Raw genomic sequence first — 20,589 nt, forward strand, 5'->3', positions numbered from 1 at the left:
GCTGCCTGTTCCCGCAGGCGGCTGAGCGACATGTTGGGAGGGGAGCGGGCGGGCGCGCGCACAGAGCCCCGGACCCCGCGCTGAGAGACCCGGCGAGGCCCCGAGCACGCGGCGGAGACACCAGCGGCGGGAGGAGGGAAGGGAGGTCCCGTGACGGCGCTGTGTGTGTGTCTGTCTCTCCGCCGGGATAAGATGGCAGCGGCGGCCAGAGCGAGCTGAGCATGCAGAGGGGCCCCGCGCGCTGCCTGACATGTCCGGCGCAGCCCTGCACCCTGCACCTGCTACTGCTCTATGAAGGTGCGACAGGGCCTGGGGGAGGGGGGGGATAAAGGGAGTCAGTCCCGGGACGGGGGGGTAAAGAGAGTCAGTCTCGGGGCGGGACGGGGGGGGGGGGTAAAGGGAGCCAGTCAGTCCCGGGGCGGGGGGTTAAAGAGAGTCAGTCCCGGGACGGGGGGGGGGGGGGGGTAAAGAGAGTCAGTCCCGGGACGGGACGGGGGGGGGGGGTAAAGGGAGCCAGTCAGTCCCGGGGCGGGGGGTTAAAGGGAGCCAGTCAGTCCCGGGGCGGGGGGTTAAAGAGAGCCAGTCAGTCCCGGGGCGGGGGGTAGGAGAGAGTGACACAGTAGGTTCTGGAGGTGGGGAACGGGGCCGCTGTGTTCCCTCTGAGCTGCCTCTCCCCTCCACATCTTTGTCCTTCGGGAATCTTCTTCATTAGATCCCATAATCTCTGCCACTTTCCCTCGCCACTTCCAGGAGTGGCACTTCTGTGTGTGTCTCTGTCTCTTCGGTGTGTGTCTCTGTCTCTTCTGTGTGTGTGTCTCTGTCACTTCTGTGTATCTGTCACTTCGGGGTCTCTCTTGTCTCTCTGTGTCATTTCGGTGTCTCTGTGTCAGTCTCTGTGTCATTTCGGTGTCTCTGTGTCAGTCTCTGTGTCATTTCGGTGTCTGTGTCAGTCTCTGTGTCATTTCGGTGTCTCTGTGTCAGTCTCTGTGTCATTTCGGTGTCTCTGTGTCAGTCTCTGTGTCATTTCGGTGTCTCTGTGTCAGTCTCTGTGTCATTTCGGTGTCTCTGTGTCAGTCTCTGTGTCATTTCGGTGTCTCTGTGTCAGTCTCTGTGTCATTTCGGTGTCTCTGTGTCAGTCTCTGTGTCATTTCGGTGTCTCTGTGTCAGTCTCTGTGTCATTTTGGTGTCTCTGTGTCAGTCTCTGTGTCATTTCGGTGTCTCTGTGTCATTTCGGTGTCTCTGTGTCATTTCGGTGTCTCTGTGTCAGTCTCTGTGTCATTTCGGTGTCTCTGTGTCAGTCTCTGTGTCATTTCGGTGTCTCTGTGTCAGTCTCTGTGTCATTTCGGTGTCTCTGTGTCAGTCTCTGTGTCATTTCGGTGTCTCTGTGTCAGTCTCTGTGTCATTTCGGTGTCTCTGTGTCAGTCTCTGTGTCATTTCGGTGTCTCTGTGTCAGTCTCTGTGTCATTTCGGTGTCTCTGTGTCAGTCTCTGTGTCATTTCGGTGTCTCTGTGTCAGTCTCTGTGTCATTTCGGTGTCTCTGTGTCAGTCTCTGTGTCATTTCGGTGTCTCTGTGTCAGTCTCTGTGTCATTTCGGTGTCTCTGTGTCAGTCTCTGTGTCATTTCGGTGTCTCTGTGTCAGTCTCTGTGTCATTTCGGTGTCTCTGTGTCAGTCTCTGTGTCATTTCGGTGTCTCTGTGTCAGTCTCTGTGTCATTTCGGTGTCTCTGTGTCAGTCTCTGTGTCATTTCGGTGTCTCTGTGTCATTTCGGTGTCTCTGTGTCAGTCTCTGTGTCATTTCGGTGTCTCTGTGTCAGTCTCTGTGTCATTTCGGTGTCTCTGTGTCAGTCTCTGTCCCTTCTGTGTGTCTCTGTGACTCTGCCACTTCTTTGTGTCTCTGTGTCTGTGCGTCTCTCTGTTAGTCACTTCCCAAACATGCCAAGTGTCACTCATTTTCAGAATATTTGGTTCCCCATACCCTTGAATGGAGTGTCTTACTCTTACAGATCAAAATGTTGTTATTAAAGGGTCGTACATTTTAGTTCAGAAACCCACTTTCTCATTTGTATAAGTGGGTGCGATGCCAGGCTGCTTTCATCTGATATATTTCAATTTGTCTTATTCCTTGTGAGCAGTTTTTTACTTTTCCTGCTCCTGTGTTCTCTCTCGCTCTTTTTCTCTCGTTCTCGCTCTCTTTTTCTCTCGCTCTCTTTTTCTCTCGCTCTCTTTTTCTCTCGCTCTCTTTTTCTCTCGCTCTCTTTTTCTCGCGCTCGTTCTCTCTCTCGCGCTCGTTCTCTCTCTCGCGCTCGTTCTCTCTCTCGCGCTCGTTCTCTCTCTCGCGCTCGTTCTCTCTCTCGCGCTCGTTCTCTCTCTTGTTCTCTCTCTTGTTCTCTCGTTCGTTCTCGTTCTCTTTCTCTCTCGTTCTCTTTCTCTCTCTCTCTCGTTCTCTTTCTCTCTCTCTCTCGTTCTCTTTCTCTCTCTCTCTCGTTCTCTTTCTCTCTCTCTCTCGTTCTCTCGTTCGTTCTCTCTCTCGTTCGTTCTCTCTCTCGTTCGTTCTCTCTCTCGTTCGTTCTCTCGTTCGTTCGTTCTCTCGTTCTCTCGTTCTCTCGTTCGTTCTCTCGTTCGTTCTCTCGTTCGTTCGTTCTCTCGTTCGTTCGTTCTCTCGTTCGTTCGTTCTCTCGTTCGTTCGTTCTCTCGTTCGTTCGTTCTCTCGTTCGTTCGTTCTCTCTCTCTCGTTCGTTCGTTCTCTCTCTCTCGTTCGTTCTCTCTCTCTCGTTCGTTCTCTCGTTCTCTCTCTCTCGTTCGTTCTCTCTCTCTCGTTCGTTCTCTCGTTCTCTCTCTCTCGTTCGTTCTCTCGTTCTCTCTCTCTCGTTCGTTCTCTCGTTCTCTCTCTCTCGTTCGTTCTCTCGTTCTCTCTCTTGTTCGTTCTCTCGTTCTCTCTCTTGTTCGTTCTCTCGTTCTCTCTCTCTCGTTCGTTCTCTCGTTCTCTCTCTTGTTCGTTCTCTCGTTCTCTCTCTCTCGTTCGTTCTCTCTCGTTCGTTCGTTCTCTCTCTCTCGTTCGTTCTCTCTCTCTCGTTCGTTCTCTCTCTCTCTCTCGTTCGTTCTCTCGTTCGTTCTCTCGTTCGTTCTCTCTCTCTCTCGTTCGTTCTCTCTCGTTCGTTCTCTCTCTCTCTCTCATTCTCTCTCTCTCTCGTTCGTTCTCTCTCTCTCGTTCGTTCTCTCTCTCTCTCTCGTTCGTTCTCTCGTTCGTTCTCTCGTTCGTTCTCTCTCTCTCTCGTTCGTTCTCTCTCGTTCGTTCTCTCTCTCTCTCTCATTCTCTCTCTCTCTCTCGTTCGTGTTCTCGTTCGTTCTCTCTCTCTCTCGTTCTCTCTCTCGTTCTCTCTCTCGTTCTCTCTCTCTCGTTCTCTCTCTCGTTCTCTCTCGTTTTCTCTCTCTCTCTTTCTCTCTCTCTCTCTTTCTCTCTCTCTCTCTTTCTCGTTCTCTCTCTCTCTTGTTCTCTCTCTCTCTTGTTCTCTTTTGTTCTCTCTCTCTCGTTCTCTCTCTCTCGTTCTCTCTCTCTCGTTCTCTCTCTCTCGTTCTCTCTCTCTCGTTCTCTCTCTCTCGTTCTCTCTCTCTCGTTCTCTCTCTCTCGTTCTCTCTCTCTCGTTCTCTCTCTCTCGTTCTCTCTCTCTCGTTCTCTCTCGTTCTCTCTCTCGTTCTCTCTCGTTCTCTCTCGCTCTCTCGTTCTCTCTCGTTCTCTCGTTCTCTCTCTCTCTCGTTCTCTCGTTCTCTCTCTCGTTCTCTCGTTCTCTCTCTCGTTCTCTCTCCTTCTATTTTTTGCCATGATGATCTTCTTCATATTGTGCTGGGCAGTCAGTTTAACCCTTTAACCCTTTAACCCTTTAACTCTTTCTATGGGGGCTCTGCCAGAGTTCCGTTCTGTCTCCAGCACTAAATGGGTTGTTTGCCTCTTCACCAGAGAATGTCAAATATGATTAACACTGTTATTAACTTTGGATTACAGTGTGGGATCAGAACACCCATATCACCAATGTTTCCGTTCCTCCATAATGGAACGTTCCCAAGTCTGTTTCTTCTTATTTCCCCCTTTTGACCAGCACATGATCCTGTAGCTAGCTCCCTATAAGCCCTCCAACGTGGGGATTAATGGGGGCAGTGCATGGAGTGATGTGTTTGTGATGATCGTGCTGTTTTTTTGTGTGCACTGATCAGTGGAGTTGTGTCAACATGTTGATGGCCTGGTACATTCACTGGGCGTGGAGTTAGAGAAGGAGGAGTGAAGTTGCCAGCACAGGACTGCTGAGCCTATCACATTCCACAATGTTCTGGGGCTTTGATCCAGCTACACAGAAGAGTAAAGCCAGGGAGAAGATACCAGACTGAGATATACACCCACACACACATTTTCCACATTTTTACATATCCTACAGCCCCCTCCCAATTACGCCCCACATCTCCCTCATATCTTCTCATTGTACCTCCTTCACTCCTCCCATAACCTCCTCCTCTAGCCTCCTAGCATCTTTTAATACCCCACAGTACTTCTACTCCCATCTGCCCTCCCCCACCTTCATTTCCCAAAACTATTCATATCTTTCCATCCTAAGGTTCTGTATTTTTGGCTGCGGCCTCCTGCCACCCACTTCTTTACAGCTCACTACCTTTATTTCACTGTACTATGTCCCTGGCCTCACTTCTTCTATAATCTAGTCACTTGTAGCCACAATCTCCCACTTCTCTATCCGCTTCCAAATCTTCCCTGGCCCCCCACATTGTTTAACTTTTGTGGTCTTTTTTATTTAGTACTTTTGCATGAACTGACTTATTTTGCTTCTTTAAAATGCCATCACTTGCATACAGTCTCCCCATTGTTACCTGACATTCACATACTGTATGCTACCTTAAACACCTCTAAGATATCTTACCCTCTCAAAAACACACAAGCATACTGTACACACACACACACACACACACACACACACCTTTTTGCATTTATGTGCAATACTTCACCAGATGAGAAGAAAGGATCTAACAGACGTCAAAGGTTTTTGATCTTGTGCGTTGGCTGATTTTATATTTGTTTTTGACGCTTGGGGGATTATGGGGGAGTTACGTTTTTTAGAGGGGGTTTATTGAACACTTAACCTTTTCCGCAGCAGAGTTCAGTGAGCTCATCAATATATAATAGAACTTATTTTAAAAAGAGCCGGAAAGGTGTTTAACGTAACAGCAAAAATCCAGAGCTGGTTTCTATTAGCAACTCGGAATTTAAATAGTTGCTGATTTTCTTTCTTTGGTCTTAGAGACAATATCAGCAGTAATATATATGTAATTTCTTGATGTTTGCTACACTTCTGTAAGGAGTTTCATTTTCCGGCACAAGGGAAGTGATTGCAATTACATAACTTTCAACCCATTCACTGCCAGAGTGAGCGTAACTGTTTGCATTGTGTTTCTGGCCCCCTGGAAGTGACCCGATTTTGTTTAGTAAATACATGTTAAAACTGACAGAAAATGTTACATGGGGGAATGCTGTGTTTTTTTATTTGTTGTGTATGGTGCTTTACACAACAAATTTAGTGGCAGTTGACTTGCAAATGTAAGGTGGCATCCATGCTGCCGAAGACCTTAAGGCAATGATCGCTCCCATAGACAGGGCGCGCGCGTTGCGCGAGGAATCAGTTGAAACTGAATTCTCGGAGCGACAGGCAGGTCACGTGAGCGGTTCGCCCAATGAGGGCGAACCAGCTCCGTGACATCGCACACGCCCCTGACGGCACGTCTATCATGTCCAAAAAACGCAACCGCTTCACGCGGGAGACGTCACGGATGCGCACGCCTCTGCGCGGTTGATGGCTGTATGAACGCAGCCTTACCCAGGCTTACGTCTCCAAAGCGCAATGCGTTGCGGCAGAGCTACTGAAAATCTTGTTCTGTTTCACATCTAGCCCGTTCTTCAAAGCGTGAAGCATTTTACGTGGATTTGAAGCTTCCATTCACAACAGGAAGTTGGGAAAGAATTCTTACTGCTCATAAACTTGGATATAACATAAAGTATACGAAAATAAAGCAGAGTTTTTGTATTTATAAAGAAAAGTTCTTTTTGGGTATAAAAAAAAGAGAGAGAGAGGCTTAAGAGGCGATAAATGGTCTGCAGTTGGTGTATCCCGTCTTTGGCATTTCTTTTTGGTGTTGATACATTGAGCCTTATGGGAGAGACTTTACACACTATTACAGGCTACATGTTGTGTTTTTTGAGGACTGAGCAGGATGTGCTTTTTGGAATATCGGACTTTTGGGGCTTCCTGTAAAGAAGACCTGTAGATAGATGCATGTAAATATGCCTTGTTTTTTTAGGATACTGGTGTAACCCTTTGGCACGGATGCGACTGGCCCGTAATCGTTTCTTCCATGTATTAAAGGCCCTTGTTGCTCCCAAACCCTGCTTTTTATTTCTGCAGCCATTGGAATGTAAAACTACAAAGGCTATGATGTTATGAAAGAAGAATGAGTGGCTGAGGAGTGACTTAATTACTGTTACATTGTATTGTTCCGACAGGCTTCGGTTACAGTAAATGCAACATTCCTGCTTAGATCCCGGGAGCCTGATAATAAGGGCTGGAGCTCGGTGGTGATGTCACTGCCTTTGACGCGGGTAAACCCGGTTCACATCCCAGTGTCGGCTATCCTTGTCACCTTGGGGCGAGTCACCCAATCTCCTCGGGTTTCAGCCACCAAAACAGATTGTAAGCTCTAAGGCAGCGATTCTCAACCAGGGTTCCACCTAGCCGCCCGCACTCACTGTGCGTCACCGCTCACTGGGCTTTCCTGGCTCTCCCCCTCGGAATCCCCCTTGCACTCCCCCTCGCACTCCCCCTCCCTCCCAGAGCCCGCTCTCAAGACTGCAGGAGCGCGCTCTAGCAGTGCGGAACCTCCGGTGCCTGCTGCTAGCTAGAGTGCGGACGAGCAGTCCTGCCTGCTCTGCTGTGAGCTGGCAGCCTCGCGGCCGCCGCAGCATCTAGCCCGCCACCGCAGCATCTTGCCCGCCACCGCAGCATCTTGCCCGCCACCGCAGCATCTTGCCCGCCACCGCAGCATCTTGCCCGCCACCGCAGCATCTTGCCCGCCACCGCAGCATCTTGCCCGCCTCCATCGCCTCTTGCCCACCGCCACGGGAGGTAGGCATGTGGGGAAGGGAGATGAGATGCACGGGGGGGTGAAAGGGAGGCGCAGTTGATGTGAGATGCAAGGGGGTGGGTATATGAGGAGGATGGTGATGAGGGTGCTGGGGGTGGGTTTTTGATGATGAGGGGTGCTGGGGGTGGGTATATGATGATGTGGTGGTTTGACCCGTGCGGCCCTATTTAAAAAAAAATATGTATTGGAGTGGTGGGGTCTTTTTAAAATGTATTGGGGAGCTGGGGGTCTTTTTTTAAAATGTATTGGGAGGGGCTTTTTAATATGGATTGGCGGGGGCATTTTTCATACGTTTTGGCGGGGGCGGGGTATTTTTATGTATTGCGGGCTGGAGTTGTATGTATTTAGGGGGTAGGGTTTTTTGGTATGTATTTTGTGGGGGGGATTGAGTGAAAATGGGGTAATTGACGGGAGGCAAGGGCGAGAGAGAGGTTGGGGGAGGGAGTGAGGAAAAGGGGGAGTAAGAGTGAGACGCAGGAGAGAAATACATGTGAGGGGGGAGAGTCAGTAAAGCCGCGCTTATAGTGCCGGCGACGCGATGTCGCCCGAAAACAAATACATTGCCGCCGCATAGCTTTCGCCGGTGGCGACGGGTGACGTCACCCACCGTGTCGCCATCGACGGCACTATAGGCACGGCCTAAGACAGAGGGCAGAGAAATACATGGGTAGAGGGTGGGAAATAGAGGGGGCTCGTGATGTGTGAAATGAACCTAATGTGTCAGCCAGAAAGGGGTTCCCCGAGATTTTTCCAAATACTTAAAGGGTTGGGAATCACTGCTCTAAGGGGCAGGACTCTGGCCTGCGAAATTCGTGTATGCTGCTTAGATGCAACACTGTATCTACAGACTTTAATGTTTCATCATTTTAATTAAAAAAAAAAAAACGATCCAACGATAATTTATCACAAGTGATGCAATATATTGTGCTTTCTTTAGGGGCTAGAGGATCGGAGAAGCCGATCTGATAATGTGCTTGATCATTCCCTCTGAGAAAATGTTATGATTGAGTAAGTAGGTACCCGCTCTTCGCCGACCCCCCCCCTTCCTCAGGTCCTGGGGGCCCCATTTATGCATTAGGAGCAGGCCATTTCCATACACTTTCAGCAGCTCTTTCTCCCGTAATGCGTGTCGCTCACCCATGTCTCTGACGACACACTCGTTTTACAGAATAAAGCCTTCCGATCGTACTACAACTGTCGTACTCTGCACCAAGCGCAGTGCTGCCCACTGGCAACGATAAACTTGTCAGAGTTGGCTTCATGCTTTTTTGTTCTGAAGAACAAAAGGCCACCTGCATACTACTGCTCGTAATTCGGTAGGGTGCGGCATGGACCTATTGGCTCGCTCCATTGAAGGGCTCATTTGCAGAAAAGTTCTGCACAGGCCTCAAATCCACTGTACAACTGCACAGCAAAGCCATTCCGATAAGATGCCGCAATTGGTTGCAGAGAATACATTTCTGTTTTAACCTCTTGGCTAACGGAGGAGCCAGGAGAAGAGGTGGAAAGCACTGTGGATGCTGAAAGGTGAGGTCAGGCTGTGTTCCTCTGACTTAGCAATTACGGCTGTATTGCGGTTTCTAGTAACCAAACTGGGGATCTTCCAGAAAGAACATTTTTAATCAGTAGCAAAAGTTGGTGTTTTTAGTATTTTTGTTTATTTTTAATTTGTCACATACAGGCATACCCCGCATTAACGTACGCAATGGGACCGCAGCATGTATGTAACACAGGCATACCCCGCATTAACGTACGCAATGGGACCGGAGCATGTATGTAAAGTGAAAATGTACTTAAAGTGAAACACTGCCTATTTTCCACTTATCGGTGCACGTACTGTACAGCAATCGTCATATACGTGCATAACTGATGTAAATAACGCGTGTGTAACAGGCTCTATAGTCTCCCCACTTGCGCACAGCTTCGGTGCAGGTAGGGAGCCGGTATTGCTGGTCAGGCCGTGCAGACAGGCGCATGCGTGAGCTGCTGTTTGCCTATTGGGCGACATGTACTTACTCGCGAGTGTACTTAAAGTGAGAGTCCTTAAACCGGGGTATGCCTGTACTTAGTGCTTAGATTGTGAGCTCTGCGGGACAGGGACTCCTTTTCCTAATGTTTGCTTTCATGTCTCCAGCGCTTCTTCCTATCATGTCTCCTATTATTTTCACGTACTACTGCTGTATAGCGCGACGTACAAGTAAAGATATACGTATATTACAGTTCTGCGGTAATTGCCTGAATGCCTACATACATATAGTGGGACCGCGATTCTCATGATATTTCTAACGCGTTCTGCTTCCGTTAGCAACTTCTCCTGCCTAACCGAGAAAACGGAATGTTGCGTCAACTCCAAATCTGCGTGCGTCACCTATGAAATGTGCATTTTGTTTACCATATCATTGAAGCAGGGGGTGTCAGAAGCTGAACACCATTAATTTCAACTCTGGGGACCCCCTGCTTCCAGACACATTTACCTCTGCAGTGGGTGCCGGTATTTCTCTCCTATTTAAAGGCCATGTTCACGCGGGCCAATAGGAAGCCGCACTGGATGATGTCACGGCTACCTATTGGCCCGTAGGACACGGGATCTTTGAAGACGCCATTACATGAACCCCAGCAAGCCCAGCCGGAGCTGCTGCCATCACCCCGTACGGAGGTCTGTGTCTCGGGAAGCAGGGGGTCCCCGGAAAGGAAATTAATGGGTTTCAGCTCTGGAGACGCCCTGCTTCAAGCGCAACATGTAAAAAAATAAATAAACCTGCACGTAGATTGCCTCTTTATAAAGGTCCTTAAAAAATACTGTCAGTGCCATTTCATCAAAACAGAAGAGACCAGAGGATTTCAATGTATAGGATCAGGAAGAGAAAAGGAATACAATATGCAGCCTCTAGATTTTTATATTTGTATAAATATTAAGTGAGACTGCATTTCCTCCAACAAAGGAAGGGTAACATTTTCTTGCTAACAACCTGTTTATATTTCATGAGGGTGGAATGGGAGTTTTTCCCTTTTGGATTTGGCCGTTTGCTAGGCGCGCACAGTTTCGCCACGATCGCTAAAAGCACGAAATTGCTGTAAATGACGACTGCTACTAATGCCGCTCTCATTAACGGTCACCCCCACTCCTTTCCCATTCACAGGAGTTTTTAATGGGGACTTAAAGCTGCACTGACAGGAGATTGTTCAGCTGAACGGGCGGGGCGTGCGGTATTACCGGTTGTAGCTGCCGTGGCTAATGCGTTGTAATATACAGAGATGTCAAAATAATAGGGTGCTTACGTTTCTGAACGAATTCCAGTAAAACCTGGCCGATAATGCCAGTAATACCACTGATGCATTGCACCTACTTCCTCGTTTGTCACTCACTGGATGTCATTATAACCATATACTCGTGATACGTGATAAGCCACACTTACCATAAAGGCCGCCAGGAAGTTGTGTAGTTTCCATGTTACTTTCTAGAACAAATTAACTTTATTCGTACGTGTCAATGGGGTATGAGATTTCCAAACCGCACCCCCTCCCCACCCCCTCCCCCCCCCCCCCAAAAAAAACAACAACTCTGTTGCTTGTAAGACTTGAATCATGACTGCCTAGGCTGTACGTTTCAATAGCAATATCTCGCAGGCTGTGTGGGTTGCAATTGCAGAACGCTTAACAAAAGGCATGAAATGGAGGACTTATGCAGAAATCAGAAGTGAAGTGTAATTGTATGATCAAGATGCGGACCAAGACGGGACCGAAATGTCGATCGTACAATTAAACATCATTGCTGATTGTGGCACACGGCCTCTGGAGTGTGTTGTTGTTTTTTATTTTTTTTATTTTTATGCCTTTCCAGTGGAAAAGGGAGCACACAAGGCAGCTGTACTGTGAGTGTTTGTGAGTGCACCTAATTATTCAACGCCAGCCCTCAAGCCCCCCACAACAGATAAGGTTTTCAGGATATCCCAGCTTCAGCACAAGTGGCTCAATTAGAGTTTCAATTGAAGACTGAGCCTCTGATTGAGCCACCTGTGCTGAAGCAGGGACTGATGGAGCCTCCTGGGCATGACGCAGGGATATCCTGAAAACCTGACCTGTTGAGGGGGCTTGAGAACTGGAGTTGAGCCCCCCTGCCTTACATCATTGTATGTGAATTGCAATACATAGATTTCCATGAAGGTTAAACTGCCCCCATTAATTTCTGTGGCTTTATGCTGCTCCTCGGTTTTATCCTCCATATTATTTTTCATCACATTGAAATCACAAGGTTTGAATGTTCTCCCTTTTATTTATTTTTTTACGTAATTCAAATTTATATTATTTGGTAGCTTATTTGAACGGAATAGTACAGTTTTGTGCCCCTTCTATTTTTAGGGTCTTCCTTTCTTGCCCCAGGTATGGAATGATATTGCATCGGCTTTGACATTTGAAACGTCCTATTCATGTGATATCCCTCTTACAATGAATCCCTTGTGAAATGCATATTTAAACAGTATTCTGACCAAGCCGCACATGTCAGTACTGAAGAGATTTGACTTAAGTTCTATTATGTTATGTATGGCATGCTGGGAAGATATTTGTAAATACATATCAGAACTGGTTCTTTCATAAAATTGTTTATGATATCCATAAAAGAACCAATGGTAATTGGATTATGTAGGGGAGGAGAGGCCAACTCCAGTCTTCAAGGGCCGAAGCAGGGATATCCTTAAAACCTGACCTGTTGGTGGCCCTTGAGCACTGGAGTTGGACACCCCTTATGTAGGCCAACATCAATGGCATATGGCCAAGCAGAAGAAAGCTGGGCATGGCAAGTATTTAATGTGGGAGAGTTGTGTGTGATTGTCCAACAGTGACGGTCTGCTTTTGTCATTTTATTTAAAAAAAAAACAAGTAGTCGGTGCATGGCAAGAAAAGATAAGGCTACCACTAACGAGCTGTGAATGAACAACAGTCCAACATGCTTCATACATTACACTGCTTTATCAAAGGTGTTTTATTATTCTTCAAATGTATCCTAAATTCCAGACGGCATCAGAAATAATAATAATAATAATCCTATAGGCCATGGAAGATTTTACTGTAATTGTGCTTCCTTTTTCATCACAACCATGCGGATCATTTGATGAGTGAAGGCACACTGTATGAAGCGGTACATGCTGTAATAATGGTGTCGGTGCTGCTATTGTTGCAAAGCAGGCGTGCATATATTCACTGATTTAAACCTCGCAAAGTCATTCCTACGAAATGCTTTATGAGGAAGTTACCCAACAGTTTCCAACATGCAAGGGCGCTGGTTCTCTCCTCTCCCACACCCTGAACTCCTCCAGGCAGTTGCTATTGTTTGTAATATATATATTTTTTCCTTGGATGCTTTTGCCGGGCCATGCTGTGTTACTGTAGTGCAGGGGTCTCCAAACTTTTCAGGTACGAGAGACACGTCGTATATTCTACACATTTTCGCGGGCCAAAGAAAAAAAAATATATTTTTATATATTTTATAAATGAATGAATAAGTTTTATTTGGATCTTTCGGGGGTAATCAGCATGATCTGATTCAGAACAAAAGAGAAATGTGACAATTACAAAGAGAGGATGCCGTGCTTACACTAGGAAATGATATATAATGTGCAAAAATATATATATTTCAAGTCGCTGCGGGCCGGATTATTGAAAACTAATTACCTAAGCCAGGGGTGCGCAAAGTTTTCTCCCTGCCCCTCACTGCCAGCACTCCTTTGCTCGCGCCCCCCTCCCCCCCATCTCTCGGCTGCTTGCCATGGCAATGCGACTAAACGTGACCCCGCAGTGTCATTTGACACGATTACCATAGCAACACGTCGCCAAAGACCAGGTAGGAGAAGTTACAAAGGCCTTGCTTGGTCCCCCGGCATTTAATTAAAATGCCTTGGGAGAGAGCGCGGGACCTCTGTAACCACCGCACCCCCCCACCCCTCCCCCAGTTTGCGCACGCCTGACCTAAGCTGCTGCTTAGTTCTCCTGTTATCGATCAACAAAGATCCCAGGGTTCACAAAATGGCTGCCTTTCAGTTTCAAATCCATCCTACAGTCACTAACTCAGCAGCTACAATGTATTCTTATATTACTACGGTAACATTATCTATTGTTACAGTTTGCAGCTCAAACTGCTGCGAATATTAGCAACAGATTATCACTAACAAAGTGTTACAAAGATCTTGCACTGCTGGGGAGGTGGGCTAAAGCCGGCTATAAAAATCAAAGGATTATCAGTATATTAAAACTCATTAAAAATGTCATTAAGTTGAATAGAATAAATAAATAAATTGTATGTTTTATTTTATACTACAGAACTGATTTCTTTAAAAAAAAACATGTAGGAGGTTGCATGGATTGCTCCTTTAAAACTGAATTGTTAAAGTTTGACCTTATACTTTGTCGCAAATTTGGCATGCGCTGTCGGCATTAGCGTCATACATCAGGCAAACAAATGAATTGTACGTTTTACAATAGTTTTATTTGAATATGGGATGGGATACTGTTTTAATTATGTGCTAGAAATGACAACACTGTAAGAAATTACAGATCTAAAAAGGGGGGTAAGATCCTGTTTTCCGGCTGCAGCTGCATGTATAGTAAGCGCTGTTACCCAGTCGTGTGCTTTCAGGAATTGTAGGCAGTTACATTCGTTTCCATTTATTATGTGAAGTGCGGTGGAAAAGGTTCTGCTAGCTCCGAGGAACCCAATGGTTTTCCACTGGTTACGATATAACTCCCAGTGCTGTTTCACAGCAGCTGCTCTCCTCGTGTGTGCCATTGCTCATACGACTACCCTCCCTGTGCTTGTAATTACATGTATGATGTTATTGCTCTGTTGATGGGATATGACCCCTTACACACGTGTTGATGACGGTTCACTTTCCAGCACAGAGAAGTGGAAGTAGGTTAATCGTAAAATGAAGGCCATGTTTTTTCGGAGTTGGTTATTGATTTACTTCTGTTGTCTTGGGCATACAGTATATCTCTTATTAGTTGTTCCATATTGGTGGGGGTACAGCACTTCCTCTCCTAACTCATCCAGAAAAGTGCGTTTGTATTGTGAATATATTCTTCATTGTGAATTGTTTTTGCTTTGATTTGAACGTTGATATTCTAAAAAATCCTGCAGTCGTGTACATTGAGATGCACTGTGACATTGATAGTTTTTATGGTGCTCATTGAGTGCTTATTTGTTTTGTCACTAATGCATTCAATACTTTTCCATCTTTGTAGTTACATTTCATTTTTCTTTTTTTCATGGGTTTTTGTTGTTGTTGAAAAGTGTACACTGGGGTTTGCGAAAAGAAGCAAATAAAATGTGCCATGAGCTAAATCCACATACTCCAAAAGTGTTACCTAACATAAAATGTTTTTCATCGCTTCCGTTTTGCCCGTTTTTCTGGTTTTTAATAAATGCTGCTTTTCATTGGTGTAATTATCTAAGGCCGATCACTCCGGGCTCCCGGGATCAATCGGCGAAGTTCCTGCTTCATGGGGCACTCAATATGGCCGCTTATTTCAAAAGAGGAAGTGGTGTAGCTTATAAAATAGTTACTATAGCAACCCAAGGAAGCTTACGACATAACCCAATTATAAATGGTATAAAGTGTGGGTTTGTTTTGAAGTATTATCTAATACTATATACAGTACCTGTTTTATTTAAATAAAATAAATTAATAAAACTCCACAGGATTTTGAATTAAGTGCTGCTTGAAGTACCAGCGTTATATTGGTTCAGTTGACACGCTTAACCACCTCTGTGCTGGACTATTTGTAGTGTTATCAGTCACCTGGATTCTGCATTGCGGGGTTACAGGTTTGGAGACGACGATAGTCTTGTGAGGCCTTGTCTCTTTAATGATTTGCTGCTTTAAGTTATTAAATAAAACAACGTAGAATTACCCAGAGGCTTGTGTTATTTAAGTGAGCTGGAAAATAAAACCCAGCTCTGTCATTTTAGTCAATGATTACACTTTTTTTCCCCCCCACTGCCTGTATGTCGTTGGCAGAGTGGTCACTTGCTGGGTTAGTTTGAAGGAGGACTGGGACCTGAAGTGCAGATCCATATTCAAATCTGTGAAATGACTGTGTTTTTAATCTCTTCACCATACAATGACCTTGCTGTGTGTTTCGGAGCTGAGATCATAGCTGCCGGCCTAAACAGAGCTGTTTTTGGGCATGTGAACTATGACTCCTGGAACTTCAGTAAGGAGTTTAAATGCTGTAGGCCTTGCACTTCCAGGCTATGGATGTATCCCCTTCTCCTGTACTGCTGTTGTACGGAATACTTCATAGTATATTATCTCCAGGATAATTGTTATAGTTGCGTTACCCAGACTGTTACGCTAGTGTGTACCATTGACCTATCGTACTGTAGGTAACACCTCTGCTTTTCTGCAAAGCCTTTGGGTGTAAAATTATTTCTGCAATGTGCTACTTGTATAAAGGCCAAGAGTTACTCAACTATGCTGATGTTTAGCACACTTGCGCAAAGTTCATACTTAACAGTAGCTGTATTTTCTCACACATATATTGGAGCTTCCTCACTGAACATTGGCAATTTGATGTCTTTTATAATGGACTTTGTAGTGTGCCGTAGGTCAGGGGTGCTCAAGATCCCCCCCCCCCCCCCAAAAAAATAGGTAAGATTTTCAGGATATCCCTGCTTCAGGAGGGTAGTTGGTGTGGATAGAGCACAGCTTCCAGACTCCCTGCAATGTGAAGCAGGGAAAACAAAACCAGGCCACTCCGCAGTAGTTTCAAATTTGTATTAGCCAACTAACACATACAGGGAAAAAAAGGGGGGGACAAATAGAACGCACCTACGCGTTTCGTACAGAGGTACTTTATCAAGTAAATATCAGGTCCTTTATCAACTATCAGGTCCTTGATAAAGTACCTCTGTACGAAACGCGTAGGTGCGTTCTATTTGTCCCCCCCTTTTTTTCCCTGTATGTGTTAGTTGGCTAATACAAATTTGAAACTACTGCGGAGTGGCCTGGTTTTGTTTTCCCTGCTTCACATTGCAGGGAGTCTGGAAGCTGTGCTCTATCCACACCAACTACCCTCTTGAATCTTCCTATGGATGGACTGCACGCTACTGATCCTGAGAGTGCCCCCTGAAGGAGCAGGTAAATGCCAATGTGCCTTATTTAAATCCTGCTGTCATGGACATAGTTCCTCTTTATTATGCTGTCAGGGTGATTATTGTGTACATCCCGGTGGTTGTCTCAACTGACTCCACTTGTCACTTCCCCTACAGTCATCACGCAGATTTATTGCATTATTGAGGGGCACTCCATCATCGCCGGACCTCCTAATTAAGGATCTTATTAACAATATGCTTAAGGATGTTACCTGCTCAATTTTGAGCACCACATATACCACATTCCTCTGATTATATCCCTGCTTCAGCACAGGTCGCTCAATCAGAGGCTCAGTCTTTGACTGAGCCACCTGTGCTGAAGCTAGAATATTCTGAAAACCTGACCTGTTGAGGGGGGGAGGGGGGAGGCTGAGGACTGGTGTTGAGAACCCCTGCTGTAGGGGGGACTCTTGAACATCTTGAGAGAGAGTAGGTGCTCAAATAGTTCCGGTCCTTATATTCTGAATAATTTTCACAGATGTTGAAAAAATATATAAAAGATAACACTTTAAAGCGGGTATTGAACAGGATCCGTGAGATGTCTCACACACACAAATAGTTGTAAACCCTCCTGAAGGTGACCGCAGAAGATGGTGTCCCACGATGCTGCAACCTCATTGGGGGGCAAAATAACTTAAATTCTTCAATAAGACAATGTATTCACTTTGTATAGATTTAAATGTCTGTAAATATTCTTACCCACTCCTAGAGCTTCTCAGGCCAGGTGTGTGCCAAGCCGCAGGTAGAAAAGACCCAAGTAGTATATGCAAAAATCAGCAGCACACAGCCAAGGAAGCCAGGCCAGCTGATGGTAAAAATATAAATGTATTGATCAATCACAAAAAAAGGTCAGAGACACTCCTATGCGTTTTGCCCCTTTTGGGCACTTTTTCAAGGTGTGAAACGCATAGGAGGGCCTATGACCTCCTTTTTTGTGATTGATCAATACATTTATATTACCTTGCATTTCTAAACGGATAACTTAAGCCTGAAAATGCTGAGGCTCAATCAGTGGCCCAGGGGAATTTTACATCTAGCAAAACTGTCAGATTATAAACCGTTTGCTTTTAAAGACTTCATCATGTAAGTTCATTCAATTTCCTTTTCTCTGGGCTGATTCTAAACAAAAATGTGATATTGTGACACTTGTAAATAACTGCCTTTGCATGTTTATCTCTGTGTGTTTACATTTTTAAACATTCTAAATTCAAGTAAAACTTTCCCAGAAATCCACATTATCCATATGGAGTTCTCAGGTTTCACTAGTTTTCTATCATGTTTTTACATGTTTTTTTATTACAATTGATCACGGGGAAAAAAGTTTTAAGGGTGTGTTACCTTAAAGACAAGCTTGTATAGCAAATAAATGTAAAATGATGTGTATTTTTTTTCCTGCTTCATTGCAGATCCCAGAGTGGTAATTAGATATCTTTAAAAAAAAAAAGTGTAAATAAGCCAGTACTTCAGTGAAGGAGCACCTTTTTAGTACATCTGCTTGTAAAATAGATTTCTTAACCACCTGTGAATGTCCAGCATGTTTATTGCCATCAAATATACACAAAAGAGGAAGCCGTTGTCCTATATTTCCTACTTTGGTTACCAAGAATAAACTTGGACATAGGGTTGTTTTAGGATTGATTGTGTGCTAGGAATACAGTTGCTATGTGAGCCGGAAAAACACACATCAAGCCCACGTACTGTTCAGCTCGGAAAAAGCCACAGCACGCGAATATCCGAGCGCTCTTATCTGTGTCGTCAATGCTTGTTTCATTTACATGTCGTTTGCTGTTCCGTGTAGATCTGGAGCGACACGTTACATGACTATTTCTGCATGGTATAACCAAAAACCTCCGTGTTTTCAGCTCCTCTGCTCATTTTCTTAAAGGGGAAAAAAAAACAAACCCTTCCCAATTCAGCTATTTTAGCTTTAACCCCACAGTACAGGCTGGATCATTGTTTGGCCTTTATTGGCTGTTTAAAAGAATATTACAAGCGTGGGTGAAAATCTGTCATTTGTGTAGACTTGGTGTTAAGGAAGTGTGAGTCTTTCAAACACTGACATTATCTTTAGGTAATCCCCCATAGTATAACTTGTATGTTTCCTCAAGGTTTATTTAACGCTACACCTCGCCTGATATTTGAGTGGTCAGCAGCTTGAGATGCTGGTAGCAGGCAGTCTGCAGGACACTGTAGCTCTGGTTTGCGTGTTATTGGGGGAAGTTACCCCTCCCCCCTCCACTTCCTCCTATGATATGGACCGCCAACTTTCTGCTGCCTTCATTTGGCTACATACACGATGAATACAGGGGCCTCTTCTGGTGCACGCTAGGGGTTTAGAGATAAAACCTCGGAAAATTGACACTGCTGTGTCTAAACTCTGGTGAGCACTGCTGGCAAAACAGACATTTATATGGATATTACTTAGAAACTTCACTGAATGTAGGTAACACTGATGCCAAGTAAAAGCATCTCATTTACCTTGTGGGGTTTGTATTAACTGCAGTTCTTGTTTAATAGAGCAGCATTCTGTGGCTTATGTCACTAGTTTAGAAATGTAAGCTAAGCTGTTCAAGAATCCCCTACAGCAGGGAGGCTCAACTACCGTCCTAAAGCCCCCGCAACAGGTCAGCTCTTAAGTATATTCCAGCTTAAGCACAGGTGGCTCAATTAGAGGCTCAGTCAAAGACGGCGCCACCTGTGCTGAGGCAGGGACTGATTGAACCACCTTTGCTGAATCAGGGATATCCTGAAAACCTGACCTGTTGGGGGATCTTGAGGACTGGAATATTTAACCTACGGGTTCACCAAGCCTTCCCAAACTATACTTCTTGTTTAAGCTGCAAATACCCCATATTGTAGGCCTGGAAATGCAAATAATCCTATTACGTTAGATATCCACAAAGAAGCAGTGTCCTTCATGGTTTTGTAACGGCGGTTTTAAGGGGCAACCTTTTAATGCGACATAATGCCTACCACTGCTTTCTGAATACTGCTTCACCATGCTTCATTTTAGCCGTCTGTGTAGGAAGCGTTATTTTTCAGGTAGCCGTTTCTCACAGTTTTTGTATTAATGAAAATATTTTCTTGTGGTTTTTTTTTCAGGTATGGCCTCACAAGTTTTGGTTTACCCACCATATGTTTATCAAACCCAGTCAAGTGCCTTTTGTAGTGTGAAGAAACTTAAAGTAGAACCGAGCAGTTGTGTGTATAACGGGAGGAACTACCCACGGACCGACTTCAATGCTAGGAAAGTTGGATTTGCACATCCATCCAACAAAGGCAGGGCTCCTTTCCAGACCAGGAATCATTTTGACAGACCTCGCCGACAAACTGCGGTGTCCCAGACTAGCGCAGTCGCTTTAAAAACCAAGGCTGGTGCTTCAGGGGACCCAGTTGCGCAGGCGCAGCCAGCTCCGAAAGAGGCACCTTCAGTTGGGACACAAGAGACTGGGCTGGATTTGCTGGACACCAGTCAGCGATGCGGATTGAAGCGTAAGAGTGAAGAGTTGGAGAATCAGAGTGGAACCATGCAGATCGTGGACGAGTTGGCCATAGTACCAGCCATGCTGCCAACCAACGCAGCAAACCCAGTGACCGTTGTGGCACCCACGGGAACGTCCAAGCAGAATGGAGCTGGCGGGGATGGAGACTATCAGCTGGTACAGCACGAAGTCTTGTGCTCAGTCAAAAATACCTACGAGGTGCTTGACTTCCTGGGTCGAGGAACATTTGGACAGGTAGTCAAGTGCTGGAAAAGAGGGACAAACGAGGTCGTGGCAGTCAAAATTTTGAAGAACCATCCTTCTTATGCACGCCAGGGGCAGATTGAGGTGGGCATCCTCGCCAGACTGAGCAGCGAAAACGCAGACGAATTTAATTTTGTGCGTGCCTACGAATGCTTTCAGCACCGGAGCCACACCTGCTTGGTTTTCGAGATGTTGGAACAGAACTTGTATGACTTCTTGAAGCAAAACAAATTTAGCCCTCTGCCCCTGAAAGTCATTAGAGCCATCCTGCAGCAGGTGGCTACTGCACTGAAAAAGCTCAAAAGTCTCGGTTTAATCCACGCTGACCTCAAACCAGAGAACATCATGTTGGTGGATCCTGTAAGACAGCCGTACAGGGTTAAAGTGATAGACTTTGGGTCTGCCAGCCATGTATCAAAGACTGTTTGTTCAACCTATCTGCAGTCTCGCTACTACAGGTAAGGGGCATTGCATTTATATCTACAAATGTCCGAGTGTACGT

General features: G+C 45.6%; 1 protein-coding gene across 3 annotated transcripts in view; it reads left to right on the forward strand.

Moving 5' to 3' along the window:
• The window catches only part of HIPK3 (homeodomain interacting protein kinase 3), a 72,031-nt gene continuing 51,442 nt past the window's right edge, over nucleotides 1–20,589 (forward strand). For 2 of the 3 annotated variants that reach the window (XM_075567374.1, XM_075567375.1), the window contains exons 1-2: nucleotides 1–297; nucleotides 19,444–20,545. In XM_075567374.1, coding sequence (XP_075423489.1) covers nucleotides 222–297; nucleotides 19,444–20,545 — 1,178 coding nt within the window. In that variant the 5' untranslated portion in view covers nucleotides 1–221. Of the gene's footprint in view, nucleotides 298–4,351; nucleotides 5,053–19,443; nucleotides 20,546–20,589 lie in introns of those variants that run through there. The other variant, XM_075567376.1, reaches the window with a different exon arrangement.

The sequence above is a fragment of the Ascaphus truei genome, chromosome 12, assembly GCF_040206685.1.
Source record: "Ascaphus truei isolate aAscTru1 chromosome 12, aAscTru1.hap1, whole genome shotgun sequence".
In the NCBI taxonomy this organism is placed as follows: domain Eukaryota; kingdom Metazoa; phylum Chordata; class Amphibia; order Anura; family Ascaphidae; genus Ascaphus; species Ascaphus truei.